The sequence below is a fragment of the Euprymna scolopes genome, chromosome 3 (assembly GCF_053919585.1).
Source record: "Euprymna scolopes isolate OS-2025 chromosome 3, ASM5391958v1, whole genome shotgun sequence".
Taxonomy (NCBI): domain Eukaryota; kingdom Metazoa; phylum Mollusca; class Cephalopoda; order Sepiida; family Sepiolidae; genus Euprymna; species Euprymna scolopes.
Window position 1 is genome coordinate 113,352,624 of NC_136484.1, and position 13,283 is coordinate 113,365,906.

The following is a 13,283-nucleotide window of genomic DNA, read 5'->3' on the forward strand; positions in this document are numbered from 1 at the left end:
TAATACTGTCTGCTTTTTTTAAAAGCGTTAATTTCTTTATTACGTTTAAGTTATTTTAATCCCCACTCTTCCCGTGTAAAATAATAATTTCGAAATAATAACGCAAATATTTCAGTGCGCACGTCATGCGCGCATGCGCAACCGGATGTCATAAACTGGAAAGTGGGTTACATACCTTGTTACAAAATAATTTGAGTTTTATAATTATATAGATTACTACTTATAGCGGAAGAGATGGTTGTAAACAAAATTAAATGAAAATAAATAAATAAATAAATAAAAGGAATCCTTTTTTTTTTGGCCTCGAAATATAGTCATAATTTTTTTTCCTATTCCAATATCGATTTCGATACTCGCAAAAGTTTCGATTTTTCCGATATCGATTCAGATTAATTGTCGAAACACTAATATATATATATATATATATATATATATATATATATATTCTAGCTGTACCCTGCCACACGTTGCTGTGGCTCAATTTGGTGTAATGGAAAATTCTAATAAAAAGAGAAAATGCATGTTTCTCATATTCTTAGTACAGCAATCCACTCCAAAAAGAGAAAGAAAAAAAAAGGAGAAAATGAAAAAAATGGTACTCTTGCAGAATTGGATCCGGATCCTCGGGAGTTACCGTCAATCATGGCTTGGGCTCGACCAACATTCAGTGGATTAAGCCAAACGTTGCTAAAACGTTGAAACGCTAAATAGAGTTTTTATTTTTTCATTGTATTAAAAAATGTGAGTTTTTAATTAATATTTGGGTGAGGGGGTGGTACTATACACAGATTCGAAAAAGTTTTCCAAAAACGAATAAATGAAAGCAAAGGTAAGGTAAATAACGTTTCTACCTAACTGGATAATTTTTTAGTGTTTTTATTTAATGTAAAATGTTTAATCGGCTCGAAAAACTCATTGTTTATCGATGTATTTGAAAAAGACGAATGATCGCGGACTCTGTTGAATACGTTGTTTGGGAAAATCAGTTAAAAACTAAAAAAATTATACAAAACAGTGTCAGACACCCACTGATTATATGTTATCATGACATAGGCTGATAAAGGCTATGGGTTTATGACAGTATTTTGTATAGTTTTTAGTTTTAAATCATTTTCCCAAACTTAACATCATCAACAGTGTCCGCCACCATTTGTATTTTTCATATACACTGATAAACACTGTTTTTCGAGCCGACTAAACGTTACAGTAAATAAAACGGGTTTGTAATACAGAGAAACGAAAAAAGTTGTCGAAAAATAAATATAACAAATAAATGTTATCAAAGGCAAGATAAGTTACTTTTCTACCTAACTGGATAAGATTTTAGTATTTTTATTTAGTGTAAATTGTTTAATCGGTCTGAAAACATGTAGTGTTTATCGGTATATTTGAAAAATACAAATGGCGGCAGACTGTGTTGAATACGTTAAGTTTGGGAAAATGAGTCAAAACTAAAAAAATTATACAAAATGCTGTCAGGAACTCACCCAATCTATGTTACCGTAACATAGGCAGACATGTATTAGGTGGGTTTTAACAGTATTTAGTATAGTATTTTAGTTTAAACTCATTTTCCCAAATTTAACTTGTTTAACACAAAGTCTACTGCCATTTTTAATTTTCAAATGTAGCAGTAAACGCTGTGTTTTTCGATCCGAATGAACATTTTACATTAAAAAAAAAAACTAAAAATTATCCATTTTGGTAATAAAGTAACATATGTTGCCTTTGATAATATTTGTTATACATTTATTTTTTGACAACCTTTTCGAATCTATATGTACAGTAGTACAAACCTAATAAAATCACTAAAAAAGCATCCAATTAGGTAGAAAAGTAATTTATCTTGCCTTTGAAAATATTTACTTGTTTTATATTTGTTTTTGTTGACAAATTTCTTAAGCCTTTGTGCAAGTACAAACCCAAAGGGAGTATTTTTCTGTCTAATTTTATTTTTGGCACTGCGCTTAAATTTAAATTTCACGATATCTTTTTGGGGGGGAGGGGGAATGTATTTTTTTTTACATTAGGTCCATCTCCAAAATTTTCGACTATGCTGAATAAGAAAATCTCATTTAAAATTTGCAGAGGCAAATAGTTTTCGAGATATAAAGACCTGTACTGTGCACTATAATTCACTGGCGTCCACGAATAAACACTCCCAACCTCTTCATATTAAGAACGGCGTTCGGAATAAACAACATCCATGCCTAACCACGTGTTTTAACTTTTTACCTGTCTTTCGTCTGTTAAAAACAGTTTTTGGAATAAATACCACCATTCTCCCCATGTTAAGATCGGTTTTCAGAATAAACACTCCCAACCTACCCATGTTTAAAATTGTGGAGGTGGACCTTATGTGAAAATTTACCTTTTGTTTTTTTAATAAATTGTTAGTTGAAAGCACAGAATAGTGACAAAACACCATCCCCTCCCTTTGATAAGAATGGCTGAAAAAAATAACGGTTTTCTGAGTAAAAACTTTTCTGTATTTCACCTAACAATTTCTGGTGCTAATGCATTTATTGATCCGAAAATAAATAATTACTGATCTGAAAATAAATAAATAAAAAATATTAGGTACTCATGCAGAGCGTGATCCGTGCTGAAATAATAACGTTATTATTTAAAAAGCCATACTTTACATAGGGAGAGGAGGGTCTTTTGTACATATTCTGTACTTTAACCTTACAATTGAATATAAAACATCTCATAAAACTTTAATTAAACTTAGAAATACGATTTAAAAATTGCGCGGATCCCTCTCTGCATTAGCACAGAAAGTACAGAATTGTTACAAAACACTCCCTTCCCATGTTAAAAATTGATTTCTAAATAATAACGTCATTATTTCAGCACGGTAGCTTCTATGCATAAGTACCATGTTTTTTTATTAAATTGTTAGGTGAAAGTACAGAATAGTTACAAAATACCGTCCCCATGTTCAAAATGTCTTTCTAAATAACATTATTTCAGCACGGTATGTTCTATGCATAAGTACTATCTATTTTTTTGTTTATTAAATTGTTAGGTGAAAGTATAGAATAGATGCAAAACTCTCCCATGTTAAGAATAGCTTTCTAAATAATAACGTTACTATTTCAGTACGCTACCTTCTCTGCATAAGTACCATCGTTTGTTTATTAAATTGTTAGGTGAAAGTATAAAATAGTTACAGAACACCCTCCCCTTCCCATGTTAAGAATGTCTTTCTTAATAACATTATTTCAGCACGGTACCTTTTTGCATAAGTACCATCTTTTGTTTATTAAATTGTTCGGTGAAAGTATAGAATAGTTACAAAACGCCCTCCCCATGTTAAGAATGGCTTTCTAAATAATGTTATTATTTTAGCACGGTACTTTCTCTGCATAAGTAGAATGTTTTGTTTATTAAATTGTTAGGTGAAAGTACGGTACTCATGCAGAGAGTGATCCGTGATGAAATAATAACGTTATTATTTAAAAAGCCATTCTTAACATGGGGAGGAGAGGGTGTTTTGTACCTAATCTTACAATTGAATAAAAAAAACATAATAAAACTTTAATTAAACTTGGAAATACGATTAAAAAAATAGCGCGGACCACTCTCTGCATTAGCACCAAATATTATTTAAGCACGTTACCAATCCGTAAATTTTCTTCGAAAAAAAACTATACTTTCACCTAACAATTTATAGTTTTAATAATAAAAAGTTCATATTTTCTTATATCAAAACAACTGTTTAAAAAAAACATACACACAAAAAACACTTCGTCTTTTTATGCTTCAACTGAAAACGCAAGCGAGCAACTTTTTTTTACCTGATATAATAAAGAAAAAAAAATTTAAATTAAAAAATTTGGAAGATAAACGAATGAATTATGTTTTTTATGTTTTTTTACTAATCGAGTAAACAGAAAATGAAATTTTCTAATTCGTTTCGTCAAATCGTGGTGTATGAAATGAATTGAACGGAAGTTCAGTTCTACCAACAAGACAGGTCCGCACTATCGGCTTACGAAAAATATTTTTATTTTATTTAATATTTTTTAATTGGCGAAGTTAATTTACTTTAATAACATGGAAACATCCCTCGACTCTAAAGACGAGTTGTCTGAAAATTTCAAATAAATTGGTAATGTAGAAATATGGTTTTATCGATTTTGAACGAACCAAGAATTACATTATATATATATATATATATATATATATATATATATATATATATACATATATATATATATATATTATAATGTATATATAATATATATATATATAATTATATATATATATATACATACATACACATATATATATATATATATATATATATATATATATATATATATATAATAGCTATGAAAAAGGGAAGACTGAGTTTTTTTGTATACATGATAAAAAGAAGGACGGAGGGAAAAGATTTAATGAAGGTTAAGAACAAAAAAATAAAAAAATAAATAGATAATGGGGTAGAGTCGGCCGACCAGGTTTAGCCCTCACTTTTCAAAGGCCAAATCGAGGGTTTTTTTTTTTTTAAATTTTATTATTATAGGGAAACGAATTTAAATATGCGGAACGACTAAAATAAAATCATTTATCGGGGGGAAGAAAAAAATTAGAGGAACGACTAAAATAAATCTACCGTTATGATATGGGGAGAAAACGCCTTAGAGACATTACGTCAAAACCTAAAAGATAATCCTTCTGCTTACAGAGAGAAGGTCTCTTTAACCGGACGTGAATAGTCTCCAAGACCTTCAAATTAAATAAGGAGTGAGCGTGACTCAAAATAGAAAATAGGTCACTGCTGAAATTCATTGCACATCGCGGGTTTTTAAGCAAATGGTCCGTTATAGCAGAATCCTACGCGTTGCTTAAAATATCCGTTAGTTAGTAGATTCCATTCCATAGGTACATGTTGTTGGACGCGACCATCTAACCTGAGGGTTGTTCTGCCCACGTAGTTGGCACTGCAACTACATTTAAATTGCTAAATAACATTATTCATATGATGGGGGGGGGGTCAGAAATCCTTTCGAGAGGATGGCAATAATGGATTTGTCGCAAACACAACACATACATTGGAAGCAAAATAGCAATTTTCAACAGCTGAGCTAATCTGTTTAGCGAATTTTTCACTTATTATCCCTAACCAAGGTAAATGAATGTAAATTGGACATTTAGCCGCCATCTTAGATTTTATTTGGGAAAAATTATTTATTTTCCTTTTTATGACGGAGTTAATCACATCGGGAAGGTACCCATTATTGGACAAAGTATTATCAGTAACAGACGGAAACAATTGTAATGGATTAAGTCAATACGTGAGGTTATAAAATAATATATATATATTAATTAATGTGATTAAATAAATAAATATATATATATATATATATATTTCATTTAATAACTTAAATTAATGTACAAAGATATAAATTTATGCGTAACTTTTCAGTATTTACTTCAACAGTGATCGATACATACCTAGAGCTAGGTAGTAAGTTATGAAAATATATATGGCAATTAAGCTACATAGAATATTCCGTGTTTCATCCTCGCACAAGCCTGACGAATTCTAACGAGAATGAAATATGGAATATTCTGTGTAGCTAAATGGCCATACATATTTTCATAACTTTCTATATATACATGTGTGTGTGTGTGTGTGTGTGTGTGTGTGTGTGTGTGTGTGTGTGTGTGTGTGTGTGTGTGTGTGTTGCAAAAGATCAGAAAAAAAACGCCGGCGTCGTCGGTTTCAAACTCAACACAGATCAACCAATCTTTGGTTCTTTTATGTTGGACTCTCTTTAGCCTTTATTTATACCTGTCAGATCAAAAATGGTGACACCAGATTATATCAACCGAAACGTTGTGAAAATAACAGCACAGATGAGAACAATCGTCCGAGAAATCCACATAATACGGATCGAGTTTTGTGGGCAGTATTAAAATTTGCAAAGGTTTATAAAAAAAATTTAATACAAAGAAAGAAATATGTATTTACTTACGTTACGTTTTACTCGGAGAACGTCTTCAGAACAAATGTTGCGACCATCATTCCAATCCTATAAAAGAAACATTTTTTGGGATGTTAATTTATAAACTTTTAAAAACTAAATATTTTATATGCATTACGGAAAATGCTAGACGGTTCTGGGTGAATTTTACGTGATATTTTGTTAGTTTGAGGCGGGAGACAAGCAAATACTGCAAAATCCGGATTATGAACGTATGGTATAAACAATTATTAAACATATCAAAATCAAACGGTACATATAATTTAAATCTACGAAATTGTAGGTAACAACCATCTTGAATTTTACTTATTCATTGTTTACGCATTTTAATCGTGTATGTCTCGAGTTTAGGCGGGTAAAATAAAATTATTTTTTTAATGCGAAATGACTTCTTATGTAATAATATTTAAGATAAGAGACATTGTTAATGCCTACACAAACTTTTTTTCTCATAGAATCCACAAACCCTATTGCCGGAAAAGCACAAAGGTTATTGGAATAATGCGAAAAATTATTACCACTTAAATTTCAGAGAAAAAAAAAAACAATGGCCATGATCAGCAAGATACTAATGGTAAATGACCGTTGCAATAAAGCAAAGTGGTTTTAAACTAGCGAGACTTGTGTTCATACACACTGTTATTCCCAGTGAGCAATCATTGATAGTAACTCGCCCGAGGACTTAGAAAATAAAACGGCAAGCATTTATTCAGGAATAGGTATTATTATTATTATTATTATTATTATTAATAATAATAATAATAATAATAATAATAATAATAATAATAATAATAATAATAATAATATATATATATATATATATACATACATATATATATATATATATATATATATATATATATATATATATATATATATATATAATGTATCCGGCGTTGCCCGGTATTAAACGTAACGTAAATTTATCTCTCTCTCTCTCTCTCTCTCTCTATATATATATATATATATATATATATATATATATATATATATATATATATATATGACTACTTCATTTAATCACATGAATTAATATACAAAAGTATAATTTTATGCGTAAACTAAGTATTTACTTCAACAGTGTTCTATACATAAGCATAAACCAAGACTGTAAACTGTAAATAATTAATAAATAAATTAATTAATTAATTTGTATTATATTAAAGGATAGGCGCTATTTCAGAATCATTCATGTGCGTTGGCGGATAATCGTTCAGTTGTATTTTAAAGTAACGTCCTCGTCTCAGTTCATTTCTTTTAGATGGTCAACTTTAAACAAGCAAGTAACATAAATTTCAGGTGAAGTATAGACGAGTTGCTTCCCTTGTACCATTTGTTCATTTGTTCATTGAAACGTGAGCCCAATATAGAATAAGCACGGCAGTGTGTACGTTTTGTTCTCACGGTTTTACGCACGAGCGCATTTGTGTGTGTGTGTGTGTGTGTGTGTGTGTGTGTGTGTGTAATATATATATATATATATATATATATATATATATATATATATATATATATATATATATATATATATATACTTTTCAGTCACAAGGCGTGGCCCGAAATTATAAAGCTCTTTATCATTTAGAAAATGAAAACATTAAGTATACACATATATTTAAAAAAAAGTTAAATTTGAAACTAGTAAAATAAACAAACAAAAAGCGCCATTATTCTGATAGAATATTTCCGTTGTCTTCTTCTTTTTCTTCTTCTTCTTCTTCTTCTTCTTCTTCTTCTTCTTCTTCTTATTATTATTATTATTATTATTATTATTATTATTATTATTATTATTACTAGTAGTAGTAGTAGTAGTAGTAGTCACTAGGAGTTCACATAGAAGACGATCTTCAGAGATTAATCGTTGACAACAAGTTATGGTGTTCCCTGAAATCTGAGTGAGAGCAAATCTCCCCTGATTTCCAGTACTCTTCAATTTTTTTGGTAGCCATTTTAAATAAATTTGCATCATCGCAACAACCGCTTGCCAATGACTTCTCGGTGGCAATGACCATTTGTTTTTACTTGAATTTGGGTTGAAATAAGCCTCCACAAAGTCCCAGTTATGTTCGCACTCATCCAGTGAAAGTCTGGTTAGCGCTTTCTTTGCTCGGTCTTTCCATCCTTCTTAACCCTTCTCGACTATTTAGTAGTGTGTTAGTCGGTGCTGACACTACATTTTTGCGTTTGAAACTAATATGGATTAGTTTCCGCAGTAAAATGTTTTCCTTACGATTTCAGCTGCTTTCATTATTAACGTCTGTTATCATTCTTTCCATTATTATTATTATTATTATTATTATTATTATTATTGTTATTATTATTATTATTATTATTATTATTATTATTATTTGTACTCACTAGAAGTTTTCACGCATCCAATTCTATATCGATTATTATATTCTGCTAAATATATGGTAGTGATTTCAAAAGTAAAAATATGACTTGCGTACCATCAGCTAGAATCGAAACTAAAATATATAGCTATTCAGCCTTAATCGTTATAGTTTCAGGTATCGTCATATAGATAAAATGAACCGACTTTAACGCTACCTTGTCTATTTGTTTGTGTGTAGATGGTCTCTAACAAACTCCTCTGCCAAATTTTGGTCTAAAGACTTGAGACTTTAAGTTTAGGGAATTTGGACCTGTGAAACAATTTCGATTCGGGTTTTAGCCAGTAAAAATACTTGTTAAGACGTCAAAATTGTAAAAAGAAAAAAAATTAATTTGGCAGGCGTGAAACGACGAAACATGGTAAATCTGCGCATGCGCAAATATACATTTATTTGCACTTCTCAGCAGTTAATAGTACCAGATTTTAAAGGATAAAATAAGATTATATATATATATATATATATATATATATATATATATATATATAGAGAGAGAGAGAGAGAGAGAGAGAGAGAATAAATGACAAAAAGTTATATTTCAAAATTCATGATGTTGACCATAAAAATTCAATATGGCGTAATGGAAAATATAAAGGTATCTGCAGCTTCTCTTCAAGTTTTCGGATTTTTACCATGTCAAATCACATTTTAATTCCTTTGACGGATTGATTGTTGCTATTCCTTCTGATGTGTTAAGGGCATAATAGATTCACTGATTGATATAATAATTAAGTGATTGATTTTGCGCTACGAAACCGATACTGTCAAGAATTGTATAAGTCAACTGAATTAAAGGAATAAATTATAAGATGGTCAACACCATGAATTTTGGAATATAACTTTTTGTCATTTATTCTCTATATTGTTCCGTAATTACATTAAGCTTCTTAAATAAGGGTTGATATATAATAAGAAAATATATTTCTACAGAAATATATATATGTGTGTGTGTGTGTGTGTGTGTGTGTGTGTGTGTGTGTGTAACTGACCTTGTCTGTGTGTGTCCGAAATAGTTTCTAACATTTTAAACAACTTCGATTTGGTGTTTAATCAGTAAAAATAGCTGCTAGGAGGCCTAAATTGAAAAGTTGGAATATACCAGGCGTAAGCGGACAAAACGTTTATTTTCTACGTATGATAAAATGTAAATTTATAGGTTTAACTACGTAAATTTATAATTTTTTGTATGCATATGGACTTTGCTCAGACAGTAACAAATAACGCATATATATATATATATATATATATATATGTCATCCACATACAGTTATGTTCGGTTGTATCATAAATCATCAGTGCAGCTAGAGTAGAACCTTTCCCTAGCCGGGGATTGAACCTACAACCACCGCGTTGATAGTCAGTAGTTTTATCCACCGGCCCATGGGATCGGTGCTCTCCAATGACCTCAACAACAAATGTCCGTTTAAATAAACACTCATCCACCACTTTTACAATTATAAATATATATATATATATATATATATATATATATATATATATATATATATATATATATATATATATACGCGCGCGCGCAGGAAGTTCCGACGTTATCAAGGATAAAATGAGGATGAACAAAGTAGTATTCACTCTATCATACTTTTATTGTCATCGAAATCGGCTAAATTACCCATTTTTTATCAAACCGATTGATTTCTTGCGTTAGTCTACAACGTACCGAGAGGAAGCTTCACATGCTTTCGAGCATTGACTTAGTCCACACTACATTGTAGTCTAAATTACACTATAGAAACGGCTGTTGATTTTATACAATGTTCTGTAAATACTCACTTCACTAAAACTTTAAAGTGCAAAAATAATTATATATAGATAGATGTATATTATATATATATATTATATATATATATTATATATATATATATATATATATATATATATATATATATATATTGAGGTTGCTATTTTCCAGTAGTTAGGTATTAGATTAAGAATTCCGCTTTTGAATATAAGCTTTATTTCCTAAAGAGGTCTCTAGTTTCTAAATAGTAGAAGACTGAAACATGCTCATGACTGTGTAGCAAGGCATTACTGCTTATGTAAAGACAAATTGAAAGTATATATATATATATATATATATATATATATATATATATATATATATATATATATATACTAGACTACCCCTGACCTGTTGGGTCAGTATGTTATATTAGCTATGGAATTCATGTATGAGCGGGACATTTGCGACGTAAAGAAAGTAGGGTTTGTTTGTTTTTTTGACATAACGGAAACATTTCTATGAAAGTATATTAAATTAAAAAACACGGACGGATCACTCAAACATGAAAAAAAATCCTCCCTATTCGTGTAAAGTTACCTATTTTTCCGAATAATCACTCAAAAATCGAAAATTAAACATAATTTTCCTACGAATCAAACGCCGACGAAAGTCATTTAGTAGCAAAAAGGCACATGAACGTACCGATGAGAAATATAGGAATGAAAAGCCCATATTGGAATCCTTCAACCAAGTTATAGAAACTTAAAATTAAAAAAAAATTAATAAAACATTAAGCAAAAAATTAAAACCTAAATAAATAAAATAAAACTAATATTGAAACAGATTAGTAAATGTGTCAACAAATTCACCGTTCTCACACAACTATTTTGTATCTAGAAATGTTAACAAAAATAAAAAAAGAAGGAAGGAAGGAAAAGGAAGGGCTAGAGAGTAGTAGTAGTAGTAGTAGTAGTAGTAGTAGTAGTCTTGGCTTTACTACAAATGTTCTTATGTTTGTCAACAGGTTAAAGTTGTTTAGTTGTAAGAAAATAGCGACAGTATAGTTGTAATAAAGAATAGTTGCAAAACACCCCCACTTTTCCCATGTTAAATAATAATTTCGAAATAATAACGCTAATATTTCAGTTCGCAGGTTAAAATCTGCAAAAAAAAAAAGAAGCGATGTGTGTTTATTTGTTTACGTTGTTATGGGTCAATGTTTATGCGCGCATGCGCAACCGGATGTCGTAAACCAGAAAGTAGGTTATATCACTCGTTACAAGGTCATTTGAGTTTCATAATTATATATATGTATATATATATATATACATGCGACTTAATCTCCCTCTATTTCTCTTTATCTCTCTCTCTCTATCTCTCTCTCTCTCTCTCTCTCTCTCTCTCTCTCTCTCTCTGAATATGTTCCTTCTTTATAGACTCCGAAACGGTTTGACAGATTTTCTTTAAAATTTACAGAACTTTAATTTATAAGGCTGGGAGTGATCTTAGGTAAGTTTTGTCTCAGAATACCCGCGATAATTACCGATAATCGATAATCGAAACCATTACTTTAATTTATCTATCATAGGTAAAGCCATTTTTTTCTATGTCGTAGCCAAGCAATAATGATAGAATGACGGGCCGTGAAAATTCTACTATGGGTAAGTTGATATCGTGTTTTTTGTTTGTTTGTTTTTTTTTTTCATTTTAGCATGGCGGGGTCTGTAGTTTCAAACTTCGCACGTAAATTTCTTTCTTTTTTTTTTCATTAACTACAAAGAATTTTATAAGACTTGAAAATTTACGTGTTTTTTTTTTGTTTTTTTTTTTTGTTTTTTTTGCACGATCTGTAGATTCAAACCGCGCACGTAAATTTCTGTGTGGTTTTTTTTTCGTTAATTAGAAAGAAGTTTATATAAAATAATTTTTTAAAAGAAACAGTAGGTTCTCTAGAGTGCAATGTAGAATAACATACATTTTGGACAACATTACTGCATGGGGACATATAAAACTTCCTCCAACTGCTAGTATATATATATATATATATATATATATATATATATATATATATATATATATATATATATATGCTAGTATATATAGATAGATAGATATATAGATAGATAGATGTCTCCTGTTGCCGAGTTGGAATCGTTCAACTGGTGTTAATCGTGACACCCTGCACTGAAGATTCCCGTAAGGATGAAACACTAGTGTCTGTAGGTATTTAATTATTATAGCAAAAAAAAAAAATAATAATTGACACCCCCTTTAAGAAATTCGTTCCTTATCGTTGAGCACTTTCAGTTGAATTAATGTCGGTCAATTTAGCTTTTATGCATAGATCATCGTATAACGATTAGATCACTATCTGACTGACGCAAAGTACATTTAAAATTAAAATGCTAAATTCAACGTTAATTCACGCGGTTAATGGTAGCCGAATGGATACGGTCTTTGCTAATCGAGCCAGAGATGTCTCGTGTTGCCGAGTTCGAGTCGTTCGACTGGTGTTAATTGTGACACCCTGCACTGAAGATTCCCGAAAGGATGAAACACTAGTGTCCGTAGGTATTTAATTATTGTAGTAAAAAAATAATTATATATATATATATATATATATATATATATATATATATATATATATATATATATATATATATATATATACCTGTAAACAATTAAATAGAACCGAAAAGTCACTGTAAACAAGACAAACTGAATGTAATGTATGCATTTTCAATTGGTCAGTTCGGATTTTGTTTTTGTTCTTTTTGTAAATTTCAAATCACGACTAATGTAAAACATGAGATGTCTGCTTCAAGCTAAAACGTATACGTATTTCAGTGTGTTCCAGTTGCTTATCAATCATTTTTAACTTGTTGTTTCAATCTTTGCTATTGTTAGCTTTCAAATAGTATGTGCGAAAAGATTGGTTTTATAGTCAACATATTCTACTCGCATCGACATCCGGTTTTCCTGTCTATTTAACTAGATAATTAAATATAGACACGCCTTACCTTATGGATATGATCTAACACATCTTATTAGATATGATCAAATTTATTAGATACGGTCAAACTTATTAAATATGGTCTAACTTATTAGATATGGCCAAACTTATTAGATATGGTTAAACTTATTAGATAT

General features: G+C 30.0%; 1 protein-coding gene across 1 annotated transcript in view; it reads right to left on the bottom strand.

The window, feature by feature from the left end:
- The window catches only part of LOC145258170 (POU domain, class 4, transcription factor 3-like), a 450,366-nt gene that overhangs the window by 377,222 nt on the left and 59,861 nt on the right, over positions 1 to 13,283 (bottom strand). Inside the window, exon 3 of the mRNA XM_080115994.1 lies at positions 5,991 to 6,047. Within this exon, the coding sequence (XP_079972120.1) occupies positions 5,991 to 6,047 (57 nt within the window). The remainder of the gene's footprint in view (positions 1 to 5,990; positions 6,048 to 13,283) is intronic.